This window comes from Python bivittatus, unplaced genomic scaffold (assembly GCF_059951505.1).
Source record: "Python bivittatus isolate LINGU-HERP-01145 unplaced genomic scaffold, Pbiv_v1 ctg000670_np1212, whole genome shotgun sequence".
Lineage (NCBI taxonomy): Eukaryota > Metazoa > Chordata > Lepidosauria > Squamata > Pythonidae > Python > Python bivittatus.
Window position 1 is genome coordinate 2,679,704 of NW_028277094.1, and position 22,255 is coordinate 2,701,958.

Consider the following 22,255-nt stretch of genomic DNA (forward strand, 5'->3'; position numbering starts at 1 on the left):
GTTGGGTTCACTCCACACACGATTAGGTCAGTTAAGCCCTGTTTGCCAACCTGCAAAGCTTGGTTAGGTTTATTGTTGCTTAGTTTGAGGCTTAAAGGGGATTGTTTCTGATTCAATACATTGGGTGAAACCAGAAAATGGGTTAAATCAATCATCAGGCCAGGTTAGTTGTAGAAACCTAACCACAGTGTTAGGCAAACCTAAAGGGAAAAAAAATGGACTCAGTGAGCAAACCAGGATTACTTTATTAGGAGTGAGAATTATTTGCAAACATAGTCATTGGAAGAAGAAGTTGAGCATTTGGATCTGATTTCATCTTTTTGATAAAAATGGGAGGCCCACACTGGAAGATTGGATTACAACAGGGTTCCTCAACCGACACCACCGAGCGCTGCCCTTTTTATCCCGGTTTGCAAGAGCTCAGCGCCAGGATTATGCTTTACGCGTGGTATGGAGTCAGTTGGACTTATAGAGACACTGGGACCATCAGCTGATTAGTCAAACAAGGGGATTCCCTGTTATGTTTCTTTTGCCGTAAGGATTGATGTTCCCACTGAAGCTCCAACTAGCATCTCTGGTTACGATGGCCCAGATTGTGGTTTATATTACGACCCAAGGCTGGCTGGGGAATTCTGGGAGCTGAGGTCCACCCGTCTTAAAGTTGCCAAGGTTGAGGAAGCCTGGATTATAAAACTGATGGAGCTTGTGCAAATGGCGATGCTGACCACTCTGGTCAAGAAAAAAACGATGAAGACTTTTTCTGAAAACTGGAAGCCTCATATGGAGTTTTTGCTGAAAGAAGAAAAGACCGTGCTGCTTTGGGGATGAAAAGGGTCAAAGAGGGAGGGGAAAAACTAAGATGGCAATTACTCAATAAAAAGAAGGGCAGAAGTCATAATTCTATGTTTTCTTTTTTTCACTTTCTTTTTTCTTATTTCTTTCCTTATTTTTTTCTTTTTCTTCTGATTTTTTATATGTTTATTGTATTGAAAAATTCTAATAAATATAGATAGAAAGAAAATAGCTAGGGCCACCTTCCCCGTTGCGATGCTTTCCCCGATCCCCTGTACTACAACTCCCATGCTTCCAGCCCTCGGCTTATCCTCTACACCAGTGTTGTCCAAACTTGGCCACTTTAAGATGAGTGGACTTCAACTCCCAGAATTCCCCAGCCAGCATGGTGGCTGGGGAATTCTGGGAGTTGAAGTCCACTCATCTTAAAGTGGCCAAGCTTGGACAACACTGCTCTACGCACCTGAGCGAGAACGAACCGCTCTCGGCGCCCGCGCCCGTCTCCCAGCAGAGGGCGCTGAGTGGCGCCCCGCCGGGCGGAAGCGGCACCGCCGCTCCGCCCGCCCTCCGGCCCTGCGCTTGTCTGCTCCCTTCCTCCCTCTTCTGCGGGCTGCGCGTCGCCGAAGGTCGCCGCCGAATCGGGAGCGCGCGTCTCTCCGCGCGGTGGGGAGGGGGGCAGCGCGGCCTCCTGGGAACGAGCGTCCCTGCCCCGCCACCGGGGCCTGGCCGCCCGCATGGACCCTCTTGCGCCCCCCGCCCCCGGGAAGAGGACCCTCGCTGTATCCTTAGTCCAGCTGGGGGGGGCAGCAATGGGGCGGGGGCGCCGCTCCGCCTGGGGGGCCGGGGCGTGGGGGGGCGCTGAGGGTTGGGTAAACGACGGGCAGGCTCTGCCCTTGCCTTGCCGGGGAGGGGGAGCCCCCGCTTCAGGTCAGCAGCTCCCCTGTTCCCGCTGCGCTCTCGAACGCCGCCATCCAGAGCGAGGGTTGCCGGGAGGGGCACCGGAGGGGGCAGCCGCCGCCGTGCCCGCCGGCGCTCCAGGGACGGGCGCTGCTCAGTGCCACCGACTTGGTCGTCGTCCTGCTCGACTCTGCGGAGAGACTTCCTCCTGAGCGCGGTGACGGCTGGGCAGGGCACGGGCGCCCTCCTTTCCAGCAAGGCTGCCTTTCCTGGCAGCACCAGGCCAGCTTCCCGGGTCGCTCGGGGTTAAAGCCCAGGAGGCACCCGCCGGCATCCCAACGCCCTTGGCGCAGGACCGGGGAGGGGTCCCCAGGCCCCGGGTTGGCTTCGGAAGGGGCTGCCTCCCGCAAACCTTTTCCAGGCTCCTGCTGCTGTCCTCGTTTCAGCAGGCTGACTGAGATGCGAAATGCGCCCTCCGTTGTTTCCGCTGCTGATGGGGGGGGGGGCGATCCTTGAAAGGGACAGCAAAATGCCCGGGGGTCTGCCACTAGACCTCGATGTTTTCTGCCCACCTTAAAAGGTCTTAAAAGGCTGTTTTGGAAGGAGATGTGTTCTCACCACAGCACAGGGTCAGGTACCGAGTCAAAGGGCTACCTAGTCCGGCTGGTTGTCTGGTGAATGGATGGATGGATGTTCATCACCGTCTTGACCTATCTCTAGAAACCACATGCACCTCTTCCAAGGAGGTTCCAGGATCTTTCTGATCCTGTCCAGTTCCTTCATCTGTCATCTTCCCCTTCTTTTACTTTTTCAGTCTTTCTAATCTGTCTGTCTGTCTGTCTGTTTTTTCTCTCATTCTCTCATTTTCTCTCATTCTCTCACAATTTTTTTTTCTTCTTAGAGTTTTTCGTGCATGTGCAGGGTCTGCTTTTTTCAGACCAACTGAATGTTCATGTTTCCAAAATATGCGAGCAGCAGAACAGATCTCCAGATTCTGGGGTTATGTATCTACACTCTCTCTCAGATGCTGTAAGCATTCGGTAGAGAAGGCTTTTTTTCCCTGCTGGTAAATGAGTTTCTTGGAAATATCTGGCTGGGATTGCTGTTGGAAACAGGATGCAAGATGACCTGGATCTTTGGCTTAACACAGGAAGGCAGTTCTTCTGCTGGTATATTAGTGCACAGCAGATCTTAGTTCAAAGCACAGAAGTCAGAAACAAACATGTTTGGTTCCCCACATACACGCTGCTTTCAGAATTGATGGTGGTGCTCAGTGTTTTTCAACCATTCAATAGTCATTCCTTGCTAGAGTATGAGAACAGTACTTTTTTCAACCAGTTCAGATGTTCAGAGAGAGAGAAAAGCTGGCATGGCGAGGCTTTGAAGTTGCATCTTTCGGAGGTGGAGTAAGATGGAGAGAGAAGAACAGAACGGGATACTGAGAAACTGGAGGATGGAGAAGGCAGGCCTCTGGGGAAAAAATACCCTTCCTTGCTTCTGCTCTTCCTCTTTCCTTAGCTGATCTTCAGGGTGTGGAGGTGATTGCAGGTCGACAAATGCCGTGCGAGTTGAGCCTGGTCCAGCGTGGTGGGGAATATGAGTAAGTCACCCCTGATGTGTGAACATTTCTGTCCCCACTGCTTACATATCTGTACACAGACCTTGGCACTCATAGCCTAAGGCATAGAGCATCTCATTACTTCTGCGCTAGTATTCTGGGACTTGCATGGAGAGGTTAGGAGAAAAGAGTAAAATACAGGATGTGGACAGCTCCATGTATGTCCACCTGTCTTTGCCCTCAAGGGCAATCACCCTCAAAATTGTAAAGGTGCGTTATCCTTCACAGGATGACAGTAATAATATAGCTGGCCATAAGATAAGTCAGGAGCAGTTCTTGTCACATTTGGAAACGGACGTTCTGACCATTTGTACAAGTGCATTTCCTCATGTCTGGCTTTTGAGGTTACTGCTCCTTTCTTGTTCCAGTTCTCTGATTATAATGCATCGTGCAGTCATGAATAGTTAAAAACGTGGGCTCAGATCTTGCTCAGCTATTTCTCTTTTACTAGTCCATTTCATACGAGTGCAGTAAGGACGAAGAGATCAAAAACATGACTGGTGTTTTTATCCTGTCACAACTCTGATCAGCTATGAGACTGACAGCCAAGATGTGTGTATATTTATTAGGAATTAAGCACTGTTGGACATAATTGGGCTTACTCTCTCACAAGTACATATTTCTATAAACTCAGTGATGCTCTGAAAGCTGTCCTGTAAGAGTGTAAGGTAAAGTTCTGCATTGCCAAAATAAATCATGCCTTTTGTCATGTTTAAGGCCATCTAGACCTGCCCCTGTTCAGTACAGAATCTGCAGCTGCATAAATAGAAGGCTGGCTCAGTGGCAAACAGTTCTTATGGCTAAGAAGTTCCACCCACTGTGGAGCTATAATCTTTTTAAAGTTTTTACCTCTGTGTTCTAATGCTGCTGGAGCAGCAGAATATGATTTAGTTCACATACTAAGGTGTAGCTTCCTTAACCCTGGTGTGTTGCATGAAACATAGATATGGTACGTGTGCCGCACTAAGCCACAAACAGTGGTTTACAAACCATGATACTAAGCCAAAACCAAATCCCATGACAGTTTGTCTTGATGCGTGGGTCCAGTGGCTCAATTCGTTTCATTTTCTTTTAAGACATAATTCCTTGATGTCCATACCTTTCTGCATATGTATGTGACTATCCTGTGTTTAAAACCCTAGTGTTGTGTCTTGATATAAATAGATAAGCAGTGTTTCCCAACCTTGGCAACTTTAAGATGTGTGGACTTCAACTCCCAGAATTCCTCAGCCAGCATGTAGTCCCCATTTGTACTACAGGAAATCATTCTGTAGTCTCTGAGCTTGGACAAATAACGCCATTCCCATTTTTTGGTGTGAGTCATCCCATGTTTAGTATTTTTACTTTGAAGGGCAAAATGAAGAATTTTTGCCTCTTCCCTCAGTTTCCTTCCTGTGCCACTAAGTTATCATGTTTCCCTTTTTTTTTATTGCAGGTTGGTTATAAGCTCCCAGGCGACGAATCCCCCGACTCAAGAATACATTCCAATCAACAGCCGTTTTAAATGTGTGCAAGGTATTAAAAGTCTGTTTTCTTTCTGGTTTGATGACTCATTGTTTTCTGCAAGCCAGGAAAGGTTAGTGTCATAATCAAAACCACAATCTGGGCCATGGTAACCAGAGATGCTAGTTGGAGCTTTAGCGGGAACATCAATCCTTACGGCAAAAGAAACATAACAGGGAATCCCCTTGTTTGACTAATCAGCTGATAGTCCCAGTGTCTCTATAAGTCCAACTGACTCCATACCACGCGTAAAGCATAATCCTGGCGCTGAGCTCTTGCAAACCAGGATAAAAAGGGCAGCGCTCGGTGGTCTCTCTGTTGCCCAATTCTCAGTCAAGCTGCTGTGCAACCCCTTGGCTTCTCCCCTTAGTTAGCCCAAGTGAAAGATTCCCGGGATAGCTAGACTCCAGCTGCACTTTTCAGTTTTCTGATGCTCGTTTTTTTCTTCCAGAGGCTGAAGAAACTTTGCTGATTGACATAGCAACAAATAGTGAGTCTTCCTTCTCCAGAAATTGGGTCAGAAATAGACTTCTCTAGGGGCTGACATATCGCCTTTCCCACTTGACTCAGTTTCCTGCTCTTTTCTCTCTCCTGCTGCTGTGTAGAGGTTTTCTGGGGAAGATGACTGGGACTGAAATATGTGGTGATTGTTCTATTACTCTGCGTGGTTCTTCAGAGAAAACCAGAAGTCCTGTCTAAAATTCAGCAGGGAAGGAGGGAAACCAGGAAGCAGATGTTTGGTGTAATTACATAGGTATTTAGGTTTAGTTTCAATCAGGGAGGGGATTAAGAGATGGTGCCAGTGTCTTTCTGAAAAAGGTATTCCAGAATGCAGTCTTGGTGTCATCAGCTACATGAGAAGGAGGCCAGAAGCGCTTGGGGGTTTCAGAAGTCTTTCAGAAAGTTCAGAGTGATGGAACCAGCAGAGCAAAGGATACAAGCGAAGACGACTTGGAACAAAGGCAGACAAACTTATGGAGGCCGGCAGCCCACTTTCCTTTTTCTAATAAAATGTTCGCTTTCAAGGCCTGGTGGTGATGATACAGTGATGGCGCGGGGCACTTCCAAACATGTTTGCCTCTTATTTTTTGGAGGGGGGGTTGTCTATGCATTGGAGGAGGTTTTTTTGCAGGAGAGTTCCAAATAAGCTTTAAGCCAAGTTTTTGCATCTCTCTCGCGCGCGCGCTCTCTTTCTTCTACAAAAAAGGAAAGTAAATTGCTCTGCTGAAATCAGCATTTTTCAAGTAAATTCAGCAGTGCAATTTTGGGTGTCTTAAGGGATAAAAAAGAAAGTTGGGGGCACCTGTGGGCCGTGATTGCCTCCTTCTGTCTTAGAGAGAGAGAGAGAGAGAGAGAGAGAGAGAGAGAGAGAGAGATGAAAGAGTGAGCCTGGATGAAATCATGGAGCCTTTTGGAGGCATGCTATCACTGGCTTTCTTGCCTTGATTAGTAGTTTCTTCCCAGGCTGCTGCTTTGTAACACAAGCCTGCCGTCTCAAAACTGGTTGCTTCTGAAGATGCCTGCACATGTAAACTGGGAATTCCAAGAGACGTCTATCTATGCAGCATAGCCAACACCCAACATGATCCTTGATCTCCCGTCTCCAGCTACCAGTGTCCAGAAGTCTTGCTTGCATGATCTGCAGAAGGGCTGACCCATCTGAGGAAAGGAGACCTGGATCTTGTGTCTTTTCAAAAGGCAACCATTTCTGCTTCCTTCTGTTACCAAAGAAGAGAAACCACTGTTTCTTGACCTTGGAGTGGAAAGGGGCAGGCTGTGAAGCTTGATGTCTGCTTGCTTTTTTTGTAAAAAAAAAAAAAAGTGTATCTTGCAGATAACATGCTTTGTTTTGGTTTGCATGCCTCTGCAAGTATCCTTCACACAGGCGTCTTTAGGGCGGAAACTGTGATAAAACTGCAAATTCTGGCAGGAGTGAAGATTGGTGTCTTATCATGCTCTTTCTGAGACTGAGGAGTTTTGAAAGTGTTCCTCTCCCTTTAAGGCAAGGGTGTAAACCTTGGGCCACACTGGGGGAGGAGATTTTGAGAGTTTCAGAGTCAACATGGGGCCTCAAGCCATGCAGAATCCATTTCACTGCTTTGAAAAAAAAATCTCAAAAATAGAGTCTCAGCTCACCAACCTTTAGAGAAGTGTTTCAGCCAATGCACGTTGCACGTTTTTGTTTGTACATTAGTACAAACAGCCAGGAAGAAAAGACAATAGATTAAGGCTAGTTGCTCTCCAGACCTATTTTGTGCCCACCTTTCCTTATGTGTCAAGAGCTAACCTCGCTTGACTTTCTTAAACAATGTTTTGCAACCGTTCAAAAAATCTCAATTTTTCCTCTCTCTCTCTCTCTCTCTCTCTCTCTCTCTCTCTCTCTCTCTCTCTCTCTCTCTCTCTCTCTCTCTCTCTCTCTCTCTCTTTTTTTTTTTAACCGTTCCTTGGAATTAGTCATTAAGCAAATGTAACCGCTGCCAAAGGTCACATGTATATTATTGTACATCGACTTAATAAGATGACAGGTAAACAAACGTGCAGCCCTTCTGCTTATCTCTTAGCAGCGTGGAAGCAAGGCAAGGTATTAAACCATAGTTCAAAGGGCATTCAGTATACTGGTTTATTGCAAGACTGATAACCATAGTTCCTAGTTTGGACAAACTGAGAAGGTACAGCCAGTTTGAGATTTTGCTGGTAATTCAGACTATGCACTTAGGCAAAAGAATGGTTTAGTACTTGGCCAGGAATTATGTGATACCACCCAAATGAAATTCATTCATTCATTGTTTCATTTATGCATGTGGTTCTTCATTAGATTTATGTCTCCCCATTCCTTCACTTGCTCAAGATGGCATACAGAGTACTTCCTATGTTGAATGGGTTGAAAGGGAGCGACTGGCCTAACATGATGCTCTTACTTTTCACGGCTAAAGGTGTCCAATCCCAGTCCAACACCTTAATGGCTATGCCAAGATGGGTCTCTCATGGATACCTGAGGCTTTTCACTCAAATCCACCAGCAGTATACACCTATCCCAAAGTGTACCTAATTCAGATGTTCCTGTTCCATTAAGGTTCTCCCACAGTGTATAACATTTTTTTGTAATGGAGAGTTAGATGTCCTCATGGTACGCATGTTTCATCTTAACGTTGCTTTCTTTTTTCATTTAGCATAATATATAAAACAGCAATATATGTTCAGATCTCCAGCTGACGTGGTTCTAGGTGTAGTTGCTAATCAGGCTCAAAGTCTATAATCAGAGCACAGTTTCCTTTTTTTCACAGCAGTGCATTTTCCAGAGTAGTGCATCAGAGCATGTCCTGTTCAATTTCTGTTCTGATCTTCAAGTTAACCAAAATATCAAAGCCATTCCAGTTTTGTGCAAAGTTGGTGCTTCAAATGATTGCTGTTGCCTTTTCCTCTTCCTTCTCTTTCTTGGAATAATCCACCATTCTGTCCTTTTAAAGTAAATTGAGATGAGCTATTTCAGCTCTTTGACTTATCAGCGCTATGCCTGTTTCCTGAACATGTGCTTTTCTTGTGTCTTACTTAAAAGCTGGTTGCAAGATCCGGGTCCAGGGTGATCAGACCGTAGAGCGTCTCTTTGAAATACCGGATGAGGAGCAATGCTTGGAGTTCCTTGCTGAGGTGCTAAGAGTTCAGAAAGGTAATTGCTTTTTTCCTCTTGATGCCTCCAGTGAAACCTGGGTTGGGGATGCCTGGAGCTGGTGGTGGCACGGATGTCTCTTTTTTCCAGTGTCTCCAAAAGCACTTTTCCCTGAGTTTGTGGACCATGCCTCCTGGCACCAAGTGAAAGGCCTCTCAGGGCCTGTGGATCCTCTTCCTGCAGGTAAAGGGCTGCCTGTCTTTCACACTTCACCTTGGGCAGGTTTGTTTAGTGAACGCTTTGAATATAGAAATTCTTCTTGCTTCCTGCAGAGGTGGCCTTGTGTTCCCAAGGCCTCCTTGAACAGGCTGACTCAGCTTTCCCCATCTGGAGGCCCTCTAGATGTCTGAGAGTCAATTCTCAGAATCCCCCAGTCAGTGCAGGCATGCCGAGAATAATGGGAGTGGAAGTTCAGGCTGGAAAAGTCTGTGCTCAACCCAAAAGGTTGTTATCAGATGACTCTGGTGCTGGTGGGGGACAGGAAGTAATCTTCTTCAAACTCTAGTTAGCCTTATTTCTTCCATTCTGTTCTTGAGACTTCCTGGGAGAGTTCCGAAGGCTAATCCTGGAAGTTTTTTCTTGTCTCAGGCCTTCTGGGGTTCGAGGATAATTTCAGTGCCATGAGCCTGGAGAAGAAAAGGAACTTGCAGAACCAACAAATGAGTGCCCGCCGGGAGCCCCCACCCCCACCTCTGCCTCCCAGCCGGTCGTAAGTCAGCTCAGAGATGCACGTCCTGCATTCAGTGTAAAGGCCAGCTTGACTCCACGCCTTGTCTCCTTTAGGTATCCTCGTGAGAAGGAGAGCATCAGCAAGGATCCATCCAAAGCCAGCAACACCATGCGCACATTCTTCGGGCCGTCCACCCATACACAATCCGGGCAAAGAGAGGGGCTCATCAAGCACTTTGTCATTAAACGAGAAAAGGAGTACGTCAACATCCAGAATTTCAGGTCAGAGCTCTGCGAAAACACCCCCTTGGAGAGGTGGGGCTTTTCGGCTTCCAGCGCTGCTGGTCCATTTCAAACAAAAGATGGAGGGTGGGAGCAGGAGTGAGATCCCCCTGGAAGCTTGGTTCCTAGGCCTGGAGTCTTCTGCAGATAAATAGCGTCTGGTTGTGAGGGCCGAGGTGCCAAATCACATTTGTCTTATTACTGCTCTGTCCTGCCTTTTAGCCTTTGGGGAGACTTTTCATTGCTGGGGTGTGACCTCTGGGCCCTAGGGGTTTGTCCTGCCTCAGCCACCCAGCTTCCTTCTGTATCTTGCAGATTTTTTATAGGGACGTGGAATGTAAACGGACAGTCTCCAGAGAACGGTTTGGAGCCTTGGCTGATCTCGGACCCTGAGCCTCCAGACATCTACTGCGTAGGGTGAGACCCCAAAGACTTAATGGGGCCGAGGCTTTGTAAGGCTGTCCTTGCCTTCCGTTTGCCACCAGGGCGGTGCTGTTTCTGAGACCTTATTCCCTCAAATTCTGTCCTTAGCCATCATTAGCTTTCCACTTGGCACAGAAATAAAATAATCCCCAGGGTTTTGTTACAGGATTTTTAAATGATAACCAAGAAGCAAAGGGCTGCCATAAGGAAGATTTGGAGAGCCTAAGGAAGATGACCTTGACAGAAATATGCCTGGGCAAAAAGGGTCGAAATGTTTTCTCGGTTCTGAGAAATGGGATAATACTCGGAAGCAGCTCAGGTGGACGCCTCCCTGATCCACGGGGGTATAAAAGGAGGAGGAGGTCTAGCGCAATCAAAGTTGCCAGATTCTGTTACTGTAGCCAATAGTAGTTTTAGCCTATCTGTGGAGCTGATTTCCTGATCTGGTCTACCTGGTGGGGCTGACATCAATCTTGCAAGTCTATCCCTCTGCTCCTTCTTATACTCCAGTGAGTTGGGGCTCACTGTTTGCCTGAGCCACTTCAGAATATTATCTTGCTGCCCAGGACAGTCCTCTTTTGCCTCGGTAACCATTCCTGCGGGTTTTGGTCAAGGTCATCTCCCTTTATTCTCTATACAGAGAGACCCAGCTCAAGTGCATCCGTAGCCATAGACACTGGTTGGGTGAGTTTGGACCATTTGCTATCCCAGCCCAACCTACCTCACAGGATTCTTGTTTTGGAAGAAAAACTGGGGGAGAGGGTGTTAGGTCTACTAACCTCCCAGAGGAGAGGAAAGGAAAGGAAGCAGAAGCAGCAACCAGGTTTGTAGGTGTAAAGTACATTGCCTTGAGCTCTCAGAGGTTGGTTAGTTGGGTGGGTGGGTGGGTGGATAATATCGGACTGGTCATTGACCTTAATACGTAAGATTCTTCTTCAGAGAACAATAGCAACAGCAGCAACTAGTTTTGGAAGTGACTGCATCAAGCGGAGGAGGGCCGATGATGACCTGACTGCCGGGTTATTGAGGCCACACTCAGCAGCTGCTGAACTCTATCTCCAGGTTCCAGGAGCTGGACCTGAGCACGGAGGCGTTCTTCTACTTTGACTCAAACAAAGAGCAAGAGTGGCTGATGGCTGTGGAGAAGACTTTGCACCCTAAAGCCAAGTACAGGAAAGTAAGTCCAGTTCCCTCATCCTGTTTCAGCAGCTGGACAGAGCCCAGGGCAGGGCTGGTACTGAGAGCTGAGCAGCCATCCTGGGATCTCCCATCTCGCAGGTGCAGCTGGTGCGTCTGGTCGGCATGATGTTGCTGATCTTTGCCAGGAAGGAGCAGATCGGCTTCATCAAAGACGTGGTGGCAGAGACGGTTGGCACTGGGATCATGGGCAAGATGGTGAGTGGGCACCCGGTGCTGGGGTTCCCCAGGTTGTCTCCCACTCACCTCCAACCACAAGTTTTCCTGCTCTTCCTTCTTTTCTCCCTTAACTGCTTCTGTTGGGCCTTCTGCAGGGCAACAAGGGTGGGGTGGCCGTGAGGTTTGTCTTCCACAATACCAGCTTCTGCATCGTCAACTCCCACCTGGCTGCCCACGTGGAAAACTTTGAGCAGCGCAATCAAGATTATAAGGACATTTGTGCCCGCATGAGCTTCCAGGTTCCTGACCAGAGTCTGCCGCAGCTGACCATCATGAAACACGAGTGCGTCTGAAGGGCGTGATACGGGTGGGGTGAGGTGAGGTGGGGTGGGGAGAAGCTTAGCAGGGCTACATTGCTGACTGATTAAAGCAAAACTGAAAGTAATAAGTTTGGCCCAGTGAAATGAACAGTGTTTGAAGCCCAGGCAGTAAAGAAGGGATTCATAACCAACAAAATAGATTTAATTGGGTCACATCTATGACATGCTTAAATAAACTGAGAGTATACCATTTTTAGATTAGGTATCATATGATATGATATGATATGATATGATATGATATGATATGATATGATATAAACATACTTCTTTAGATTAGGTATCTAATAGATTAGAGTATAAGAAAAGTATACTCTTAGTTTATTTAAGCGTATCATAGATATGACCCAATTAAATATATATATATATACATATACATACACACGCGCACACACGCACACATTGGTTCTGGTCACCACTGTTTGGAGAGATGAATGAACTCTTGATTCTCCCATCACTTTGCTGGGGTCTCAAGCAGAGGGTCTATAGCAGAGCATCTTTTGCAAAGCAATCCCTGCTTGGAATGGAGCAGGTCCTAAGCACATGTAGGCAGTAATGAAAGCAGTAATACTGTTATTATGTTAATGTTACTGATAAGAAACATAACTTTTACTACAGAGGTTGATTTTCCCAACCTTCAGACTGTTCCCAGGCTGGGACAGATCAGAAATATAATTTTAAAAGAATTTAAAACATATAAACAATATAGTGAAGGCAGCAGATTTATAGACAGCCTTGTAAAATCAGAGAGAAGAGTTTCAGAGGTGGTTTTTTTTTTTTTAAAAAAGTATTTTCTTGGCACAAAAATGATATCATGATGTGCATCAGAGGAGCTTTGCCAGGAAAGCAATTTCCAAATCTGAGTGGGTTGGTGCCATAAAATGACGTTTTCCCTGATCACGATCCTCATGTTCTGATTCAAGTAGCAGAATGTATCCGGGGATGGAGCCTCACTGAAGATATCAGTGAGTTTGGGCCAGTAGTTCTGCACGTCTTCTGGTCCAAAACCTCGGAGAATTTTAAAGATACTTGGAATGATACTTGGAAACAGATCAGGAGCAGTGTAATTGTCTTTTCTCACCCTCTTCTGCTTTCCAGATAATAGCCCAGCTGTTCTTCTCTGGGTTTGCCAGCGATAACAGTTCTCTGCTCTTTCTCATATCCTTCAGTGTTGTCATCTGGTTGGGAGATTTGAACTACAGGCTTTGCCTCCCTGACGCCAATGATGTGAAAAGTCTAATCAGTAGAAATGAGCTTCAGAAGCTGCTTACGTTTGACCAGGTGAGAGGGAAAGGAAAGGGGGAATCCCTGGTTTTTTGTTTTTAAGTTGGAATATATATTTTTTTTCCCTTGGATCTGGGACCTCCCCTGTTAGACAGGCTTAGAACTTCTTCATCCAGTGGTTTAGTAATGTGACTTGTGAACATGCGATGATTGTGCTGTCTGAAAACCATTCGCTTGTCTGATGTTTGTTGTTGTCGTTAGTATATAGGTTTGGATTACAGTCACTGAATGATCAGACCTTCCCTGTATATCAGGGCTCCAACTTTTATTGGCTGTTTGGAAATTCAAACTTCCTTTCGTAGTTTTGTGGCCAGCAGCAGTTTCTACATGTTTTACACACCAAGTATTTTGCTTTTAATGCTGCTACCCAAAGAGAGGTGTGTGCCTGTGTGAAAGAAAGAGAGGGGCCATGATATGCTTCTTACTTTTTCATCCTGTGAAATTGAGTAAGGAAGGTTGACACTCAAAATCACGTGACAGACAGCTACCACATCCCAAACGGGTGTCAACACTAGACAGTCTGGGTGATGTCAGCTGACAGATTGTTGCCTTTTCCCTGCAGCTGAATATTCAGCGTAACCAAAAAGCAGCTTTTGCCGATTTCACCGAAGGCGAAATCAAGTTCATCCCCACGTACAAATTTGACTCCAAAACAGATCGCTGGGACTCCAGGTAAGAATGTCACCCGATAGTTAAATCAGCACCTCCCACCCATCAACTCACCCACCCAAATTGACTAGCCTGCCTGAGAGGATAGATCCCATGGAGGGGTGGATCCCATGAATTGTAATTTGTTTTGTCCAGAGATCATGGAGGGTAACGTGGTAAGCATCTTGCGTGCTGCCACAGTATCCCTGATCTTGAACCTGTCTCCTTCCAGTGGAAAATGTCGTGTGCCAGCCTGGTGCGACAGGATTCTCTGGAGAGGAGGCAACATCAGTCAGCTCCAGTACCGCAGCCACATGGAATTGAAAACAAGCGACCACAAGCCCGTCAGCTCTCTCTTCCTCATAGGGGTAATTCCATTCAGTTGCTCAGGTACTGCTGTGTGGTCCCTGCTAGAAGCTGGTTTGACTTTAGTTTTAGCAGAGCCTCCCTGGAAACAACCTTGTTCCTTTTCTATAAGGCCAGGTTGCCGGTATGTCTCTGCTAATTCGTAGAGCTGCTGGATCCACTCAGAAAATTCTGGAAGTTGGCTGAGGCTGGGTCAACTTAAGATATTTCAGCTCATTTTGGAATCCTTTCTGCCTTCAAACATGCAATCTGATTTTCCCAAAGGTAAAAGTTGTAGATGACCGGCGGTACCGAAAGGTATTTGAGGACATTGTTCGGACAATGGACAGGATGGAGAATGACTTCCTTCCATCAGTGGAGCTGAGCAGGAGGGAGGTAAGAGGAAAAAGCTTGGGTTTTCCATCTGATTGTCTTCCAGATGTCTTCAACTCCGATAAACCTCTAACCAGCATGACCTTAGGAATTGATGCCAACACATCTGCAAGACAAATTGGGAAAATCTGTTCAGAGGTGAACCTGCTCCAGAAAGACCCAAATTCTTCAGAAGAAGGCACATTCCTGAAGTAGTTTTGTGACCCAAGTATCCTTCTTGTGAATTAAAATAGAAGCAAATTCTGGTCTTTGGAGCAGGTTCCCTTTCCACCTACTAAAAAAATACTTGGTTTTTTCTTTCCATTTTTTGCCTACAGTTCTCCTTTGAGAATGTAAAGTTTCGGCAACTGCAGAAAGAGAAATTCCAGATCACAAACAATGGGCAAGTCCCCTGCCACTTCTCCTTCATCCCCAAGCTCAATGACAGCCAGTACTGTAAACCATGGCTTCGTGCTGAACCCTGTGAAGGCTATTTAGAGCCAAGTGAGTTTTGATTCCAACATTAGTTGGAATCCTGTTTTTTTCCCCATACCCACAGTTTTGTCTCCAGTTCCCCATTCCCATGGTGAGGAGATAAGGAACTGGGTCCACCTTAAGGATTCAGTCTTGAAGCTTTCATGGCCTTCTCTCATTCCAGATGAGACGGTGGACATCTCCTTGGACGTCTATGTCAGCAAGGACTCGGTGACCCTTCTCAATTCAGGGGAGGACAAGATTGAAGAGATCCTTGTCCTTCACCTTGACCGGGGCAAGGATTACTTCCTCACCATCAGCGGCAACTACCTGGTCAGCTGCTTTGGGACCTCCTTGGAAGCACTGTGCCGGATGAGGCAGCCGATCCGCGAAGTCCCTGTCACTAAGCTCATTGATCTGGTAGGAAGCCGAAGGAGCCTCCTGGGATTTGCATGGTAGCTGAACTCACTGAACACTTCACTTCCTTGCCTGCCTGCTTGAAAAGCCGTAGCCCTTTCATCCTTGCCAGAGCTGAGGGACTTCGGCCCTCCAGATCAGCATCTGCAGCTGTGCATTTGCTTTCCTGCGTGCTGTCCAAATCCTACCCTCGTATCGGCCAGTTCCTCCTCATTGAATCAGCAGATCTTCTGTTTCCATTTGCCCTTTAACCCGAGCTTCCCTTCACGCATTTGCTTTGTTGTGTGCGTTTTCCCACCATCTGGCTTCCCTGCACATGGTGGTTCCTTTTTCTACTTTGGACTCCTGCCAGTAACACATTTTGTATCTTTTTTTCTCTTTCTTTCGCCTCTTGTCTCATCATTGTGCTCTCAGGGAGAGGACAGCTGCCTAGAAAAGGTAAAGGGCTGGGAAGTGTTCAGAATTATCTTGATAGGTTGGAGGAACAGACCGAAGCATAACAGGATGATGTTGACCTGAGAGAAATGCAAAATTTTTCACTGGGTGAACAAATTTGAGGCATAATTATAAGATGGGGAATCCGTGGCTCGGTGGTAGTGTCTAGTCCTGGGTTTTTATAAGAATCGAGATAAACTGGAACCAAATGAAAAAGGTGAAGTGAGGATGATTAGGGACTGGAAAGGGAAGAGGAGAGATTGCAAGAACTGGCAATGTTTAACCATAACTATTTCTCAAAGCAAACGTCATGTAGAATAAAGCCGTGCTAGCTGTGAGGTCCAGCAAGTTGGAAGGTTGACGGCCATCTGCGAAGGATGCTTCATTGAGCAGACATCTAGACTTAATGGCCTAAAACGCCCCTTCTAACTTAATGGTTCAGTGGTTTTAGCCTGGGGAAGGACAACATTCTTATTCATGCTCTACCTGGAAGTGGAAGGGGTATAATCAATGACATTGTGATATCTCTAGAGTGGACAGAAATAACTTTTAGGGACCCAGATTTCCCCCCCCCCCCCATTTTTGTGTGTTGTAAAGAGTGAACTGGGTGTCTCAAACATAAAAGAGGCTTGACTTTTCTCCTTCAAAACTCCCCAAACCAGCAAAAGCTACCCTAATTTTTGAGGGATTCAAGGTTACCTTGATGCTCTGAGTACCATAAACCTCTATACAATTGAAATTGCCCCTTAAAACTCAACAGAAACCAGCAAAAACAAAAATAACAACATCTGAGAAAATGTAGCCCTTCCCACTCAGGAAAGGCTGCAATGGAGTTCCTAGTTGCCCCGCTCTAGTGAGTCTTGCAGAAATTTCTGTCAGGGACGGAAAGGTAAATGCCAGCAGATGCCAGAGTAAGTAAATTGATGGCTCTCTTTCTCTGCGTTTCCTCTTGCCATAGCAGTCACCGTGCTTGCTATTTAGCTCAAGAGTCGGAGTGGCATTTGTAAAACAACAAGAGCAAATTTTCTGGAATCCAAAGCCATGTGGATGAATTTGAAAACCAAAGGAACTCTTGTTTATTACTGAAGGTGCTGGCGGAGCCCCTGAACGATCAGAACTGATCTGAAATGAGCTTGTGGCTCCTTCTCCCACGATCCACTCCGGGTTATTTCAGGCATTCCCTTTTAGCAAGCCAATTTGCGATGGGAGAAGCCATCCCCTTGTTGCTACTAAAAAGGAGCGATTGGCTCTCGATCATCTCAAATTCCACTGCGAGGTTATCATCAGCCCAGTGAAGGGTGAGGAGGGAATTTCCACTTTGCAGTAGGGGAGGTCACTTTGATGTGTACTCTCGGGTACAACATAGAATAGATCCAGACCCTTGGAGGTTCTGATGCCAATCCATTTGCTTTTCAACCAGGAGAAGTCTCTTCTGAAGATGGTGCCCCAGGACAGTGAAGACTCTAATGAGCGACCTTTGCACATACCCAAGGAGATCTGGCTCTTGGTAGACCACCTCTTCAAGAACGCCTGCCATCAGGTAAGCTGCGGGCACCATCTGAGCTCACAGGGGTTTATGCATCATCTGTGCTTTGTTTGGTTTTGGCTTGAGTGCAAAACGAACCTGCCGCTTCTGTTTAATTCAGTAAAATATGGTTAAAAGCGAGCCACCACTTTGAGCCAAGTAGGACTTTAAGGGTGGATTTGGCTGGAATTAAGATTGGCTTGTCACATACAAGGCTGCTTTAGAGGGTGGTTGGATCTCAAGGGCTATTTCATTTTTGGGTTCACTGACCTATTCCTGAAAACTATTAGGACTGCTCAGTGTTTCAGTTCTGAAAAGGTGCTTTGCAGTGCCCCAAATGTGAATTCAACACCGGTTGGCAGCTTATTAAAGCAGCCATGTCTTTTTCCAGGATTATGTGCTTCCACAGGGAGGCTTCTGCTGCAGCTGTACAACCCTGGAAACAGATGTGCTTGACTGTGACAGTCAGTCCTTTGTCACAGTCAATTACCAGTATTCGATTACTCTGATGTAATGTTTCTCAACGTTGGCAGCTTGAAGATGTGTGGACTTCAACTCCCAGAATTCCCTAGCCAGCTGGGAATTCTGGGAGTTGAAGTCCACACATCTTCAAGTTGCCAAAGTTGAGAAACACTGCTCTAATGAGTTGCCAACAGGTGCTTAGTTCACATTCCCACACACACCAAAACACCTTTTTGGAAGTGAAACTGAAACCCAGCACAGCCTTACAAGCTACTCCTTTGAGTAAAATAGCAACCTGAAAAGTGTTCCCTGTATACCACCCAGGAAACAAAATGATAACAAGTAGATCCCTCCTTATGCCTCCTGCAACATGCTCTCCCATACCATTTTAATCAGAGGCAAGATTGTTACGCAAACTAGTCTTCATGTGGGATGGGAAGAGCAGTGAGTGGAGGAAAAGGTGGGGTACTTGGACATTCCCCAAGGGATGTTTTATGTATCGTGAGATGGAATCTAATGCCCACATTTACACTGTCTTCTGGCGATGGACTTCTCCCTGCATGTTCTTTCATAGAGCGCAGCAAGCTTTGCCCATCACAACTAAGCTAATGGCAGGGTTTACAAATCGCAATAGTTAGATCTACCCAGCTTGTTAAACCAAAGGCAAGCAAACCTGCATGATGTCCTTGCGTGTTTCATGAGTCCAACGCAAGTGTTTATGTGGGCCCTCTCTGTGGCAGGAGGATCTTTTCCAGACCCCTGGCATGCAAGATGAACTGCAGAATATCATTGAGTGCCTGGACACCAGCATTCCAGAGTCCATCCGTATCCTTTTACTGGGCAAGAGGACCGGACAGCTAGATTTGGACTGGGCCCCGCTTTTCTCCATCTGGTGCCTCAAGTCTCCTCAACCAGGGTGCCTCTAAGCCTGTGAGTTAGGTTGTAGCCTGAACCCGCGTGGTAAAACGGGAGGAGGAAGGAACTAGGGGAGGGAGGGCTCTGCACCTGCTAGGGAGGAGGCAAAGTACACAACCTCTTCCTTGACGGAGGACCATCAGCTGGCAGCAATCACTCCGTGGCTGAAGCTCTGCTCATCTTTCTCGAGGCTCTCCCTGAGCCCGTCATCTGCTATGAACTGTACCAGCGCTGCCTTGACTGCTCCCAGGATAGCCGCCTGTGCCGGCAGGTAGGGCCCCAAACGGGCATTCGTATCGGTTCATCCTGGTCACGTTTCCTACTTTCAGCAGTTGAGCGACCAGGTGTTGGTCCATGCTAGGATCGATATCTCCAGTGAGCCCAACCCTTTCGCAGGCGAGTAGGACATGGCCAGCTGTTCCAAGTTGCGGTACCCCTGCCTCTTTGCACTCCCCTCGGTGCCAGCACTGATTGTCCAGGGATAGGCACAGAAGGTCCCGCTGCTTCCTTGATGGGGTAAACAGAGACTTAGCATCGGTGGTCAATACTGAGGGCTAGAAGCTAGGGTCGGTCCTGCCGATCAGCACCATCTTTCTCGTGAGCAGCTCACTCCCAGACTCCTGTAGTATCTCCCTCTGCCCATCAGTCCTGCCCTGATGTGACTGACTGCCCTCACACCCACCTCAGCCTTTCCCCACAACTTTCCTCCCCTTCCCAGGCCATGCCCCCACAACCTTGCACTTCACAACCAACCACATGCCCCACCCCTAACCTCAGACTGAAGCACCCCCAAAGCTGCTCCTGCTGTCAGGCACTTAGCAGCATTAGAGCATTACACAAATGCACTTCTTACATGCTCACTCAGTCCATTTCCCTCCAGTAGTCCTGAACTATATGAGTCAGCTGCTAGCACTTTTCCTATCTCCCAGGTCCCAAACCCCAGTTCAGTCCAGGGCAGGCTCCAGTTCAGTCCAACAGGCAGTCACAGCTGCTGACAGATGAACATAGATCCACCAGAGTGATCTGGTTTCCCAAAGATTTGGGCATGGGTACAAAAGATCCCTACCTGGACAGCTGAAGGACTCAGACCAATAACATAATGTATCCCTTAAACCAGTGCTTCCCAAACCTGGGTAAATTACCCAAAATTGGGTAAAAGTGTTTTTTCTTTGCATAACAACACACGAACTCATGGACAACAGGGACATTTAAATTGACTTAAAGATTGCCACACATACTAAAATATATTCAAGAATCTCCCAAAGTATTCCTATTTAGATGAAAATCAATGAAATTACCAATGGTAATTTGTTGAAACGACATAAAGATCGTTCAGTGATACTGTTTTTATAATACAGGTATTCCTCAAGTTATGACCATTCGTTCAGCGACCGTTCGAAGTTTTGACGGTGCTGAAGGAAGGGGCTTACTTCCTCGAAATTCTGGCTGTTGCAGCACCCTTGTGGTCACGTGAATAAAATTCAGGCCCTTGGCAACCAGCTCGCATTTAACGACCGGTTGCAGCGTCCCACGGTCACATGATCGCCATTTGAAACCTTCCCTGCCGGCTTCCCACAAGCAAAGTCAATGGGGAAGCCGGCAGGGGAGGTCACAAGTCACTTGGATAAGTCTCCCCCCCCCACCCCAGCCTTTCTTTGCTCGCACACACTGTGCCCTCCTTCCCCCCTTTGCTTGCACACACCTACCAGCACCCTCCTTCCCCCCTGAGTTTTGGGAAATTAAGGAAAAGGTTTGGGAAGCGCTGCCTAAACTGTCCTCATTCTTGCTGCCCAGGCTTCTGACTACCCCACCTCAGGACATTGTTCTCCACTGGAGGATGGCACACCACAGGTGCCAGAATTCTTGCCAAGTGTGCCAAAAAGCCATCCAGCTGGGCCTCTTCTCTTCTGATGCCGGGAAGAATATGCAAGCCACGGTCTCAGGCCAGGGTCCCAAATCCACCCAAGAGACCACCTGAATGCAGCCAGCAGGCCAGCCTCACCTCCTGGTCCTTCTCTGCCACCGGCCTCTCTGCTCCAACCTCTGTGGCAACCCAAAACTCCGCGAGGAAGTCTGGCCAGTGCAGGATGCCATGCCCCTTCCTCCCTTTTGGAAACTCCACATCTACAGATGTGACCTAAAGTGGCATCTGCCCTTTTTTTTTTTTTTGCAGCCACATCCCACCGTCAGCGCCTCTCCAGCAGAGCTGTTACGGTCACAGTCGTAACCCTGGCTCCTCCTTGCTTTACAGGTCATCTGCCAGTTGCCGCGGTCGCACCGGAATGTCTTCCGCTACGTGATGGCCTTCCTGCGGGAGCTGCTGAAATATTCCGAGAGCAACAATGTCAGTGCCAACATGCTAGGTGAGAACCAGCCAGGTGGACTGGCACCTCCCCCCCCAACTCTTCTCCCCAGGGTTTCTCACCTAAACCTTTGCTTCCTCCCAGCCACCCTCTTTGCCAGCCTCCTGCTACGGCCTCCACCCAACCTCGCATCCAGGCAGACTTTGCAGGATCGCCAGCGAGCCAATAGCTTCATCCTGGGCTTCCTGCTGGGAGCGGATGACTACTGAGGTGCCGGCCTGCATGCTCCGAGCCAGCCAGATGGCCAGGGAGGAGAGAGGCAGGTCCCAGGGTTCTGTTGCAGAGACGAGACGCTTTCCAACCCTGCGTGTGACTCCCTGTTCCTCAGCTGCATCTGTGCTGGTCACTGGCTACAGAATGGCAATGGGTTACTGGTGATTTAGCGGGCAGCCTGTTCACTGATCTTGGCAGGCATGTGGTAACAGCTCCGTCCACTCCCAGTTTAGTACTGTACTTCCTCGCCTTCTGTCCCACCAGTATTATCCTCTAGGTAGAGATAAAGCCCAGGCCTGGCACAAGGATCCTTTCTCTGTTGGGCAAGGAGCAAGGCGCCCACTGCAGCCCACTTATTTCTTAGCCTGCTTTGTACAGTTCAGTCATCTGTTCCCCTCTGTGGCAGTTGCTCACGGCCCGGCTAGTCTCCCCCACTGACCACTTGTCCTTCACAAAACACCGCACACTGCCAAAGCGGAGGGGGGAGGGGGAGGGAAAGATTGGAGCAGCAGATCCCTGCTTTCAGGTTAGGCCCACGGGCAGAACCCGGTGATTGGTTCCCTTTCCTTCCCTGCAGTTCTGCAACTTTGTCTTTCCAGTTGTCTGTTTTGGGTTCCTGTACTTTGTGCATATTTACTCTTTCTCTTCCTCTCTTTTTTTTAACTGTATAATTTATTGGGAAACTTGTTTCAAAATAAATCTGCATTGTGCAAAGGGTGTCCGTCCTGGTGTTGGCAGGCAAGGGGCAAAGTTGCTGATCTCCCAAGGTCTGTGGGGGATCCTTAGCCATGCTGAAATGGAGATTTTTGGAAACCTTGTGAATCTTGGGAAAGGGGAATCTTTGGCTGAGTTCACACATTGCGTAAAGCCACACTGTTACTTATGCAAGGCCGGCCTTGTGCTTGGTAAACCCTGGTTTGCCCTGTGGGAACCCATCCAGTTTCATTTACTCAGTGAACTGTGTTTAAGCAAGCCATAACATAGCATGATTTGTAAATGCAGCTCTGAGATTGGGGTTGGCTGCTGAATCTGCTTTTTACAACAGGAGCTGAAGGTGGAACGGAGGGCTGCATTGATTTCACAGAGACCCACCATAGGGGCCTTCGAAAGTAGCTGCTGGACCAGGACCTTCTTTCTTCCAGCCCACAGGTCCACTGACTGTCTTTACTTCCCTGAATCCGAAATGCTTTCCTTAACACTATATCTGAAGGAATCTTG

At 47.5% G+C, this 22,255-nt stretch overlaps 1 protein-coding gene across 2 annotated transcripts; it reads left to right on the forward strand.

Moving 5' to 3' along the window:
• Positions 1-1,370: 1,370 nt before the first annotated feature.
• Positions 1,371-21,751, forward strand: OCRL (OCRL inositol polyphosphate-5-phosphatase). Of its 2 annotated transcripts, XM_007422645.4 has the most exons (24): positions 1,371-1,571; positions 3,219-3,289; positions 4,743-4,822; positions 5,262-5,300; positions 8,367-8,477; positions 8,568-8,660; positions 9,066-9,186; positions 9,261-9,428; positions 9,744-9,845; positions 10,914-11,028; positions 11,130-11,246; positions 11,363-11,550; positions 12,754-12,865; positions 13,431-13,540; positions 13,749-13,884; positions 14,147-14,257; positions 14,572-14,737; positions 14,892-15,127; positions 15,539-15,562; positions 16,980-17,099; positions 18,287-18,371; positions 18,605-18,732; positions 20,713-20,824; positions 20,909-21,751. In XM_007422645.4, the coding sequence occupies exons 1-24, from the start codon at positions 1,527-1,529 to the stop codon at positions 21,031-21,033; spliced, it is 2,715 nt and encodes a 904-aa protein (XP_007422707.2). In that variant the 5' UTR covers positions 1,371-1,526; the 3' UTR covers positions 21,034-21,751. The 2 variants fall into 2 exon arrangements, with proteins under 2 accessions (XP_007422707.2, XP_007422708.2); XM_007422646.4 differs by lacking the exon at positions 15,539-15,562.
• Positions 21,752-22,255: the final 504 nt, after the last annotated feature.

What these genes read in the sequence shown, in the direction of transcription:
- OCRL (XM_007422645.4), top strand. Translation starts at nt 1,527, where the DNA reads ATGGACCCTCTTGCGCCCCCCGCCCCCGGGAAGAGGACCCTCGCT. An exon ending in ACAGATCGCTGGGACTCCAG is followed by an intron (nt 13,541 to 13,748) that starts GTAAGAATGTCA and finishes GTCTCCTTCCAG; the next exon opens with TGGAAAATGTCGTGTGCCAG. An exon ending in ATAGCCGCCTGTGCCGGCAG is followed by an intron (nt 18,733 to 20,712) that starts GTAGGGCCCCAA and finishes CTTGCTTTACAG; the next exon opens with GTCATCTGCCAGTTGCCGCG.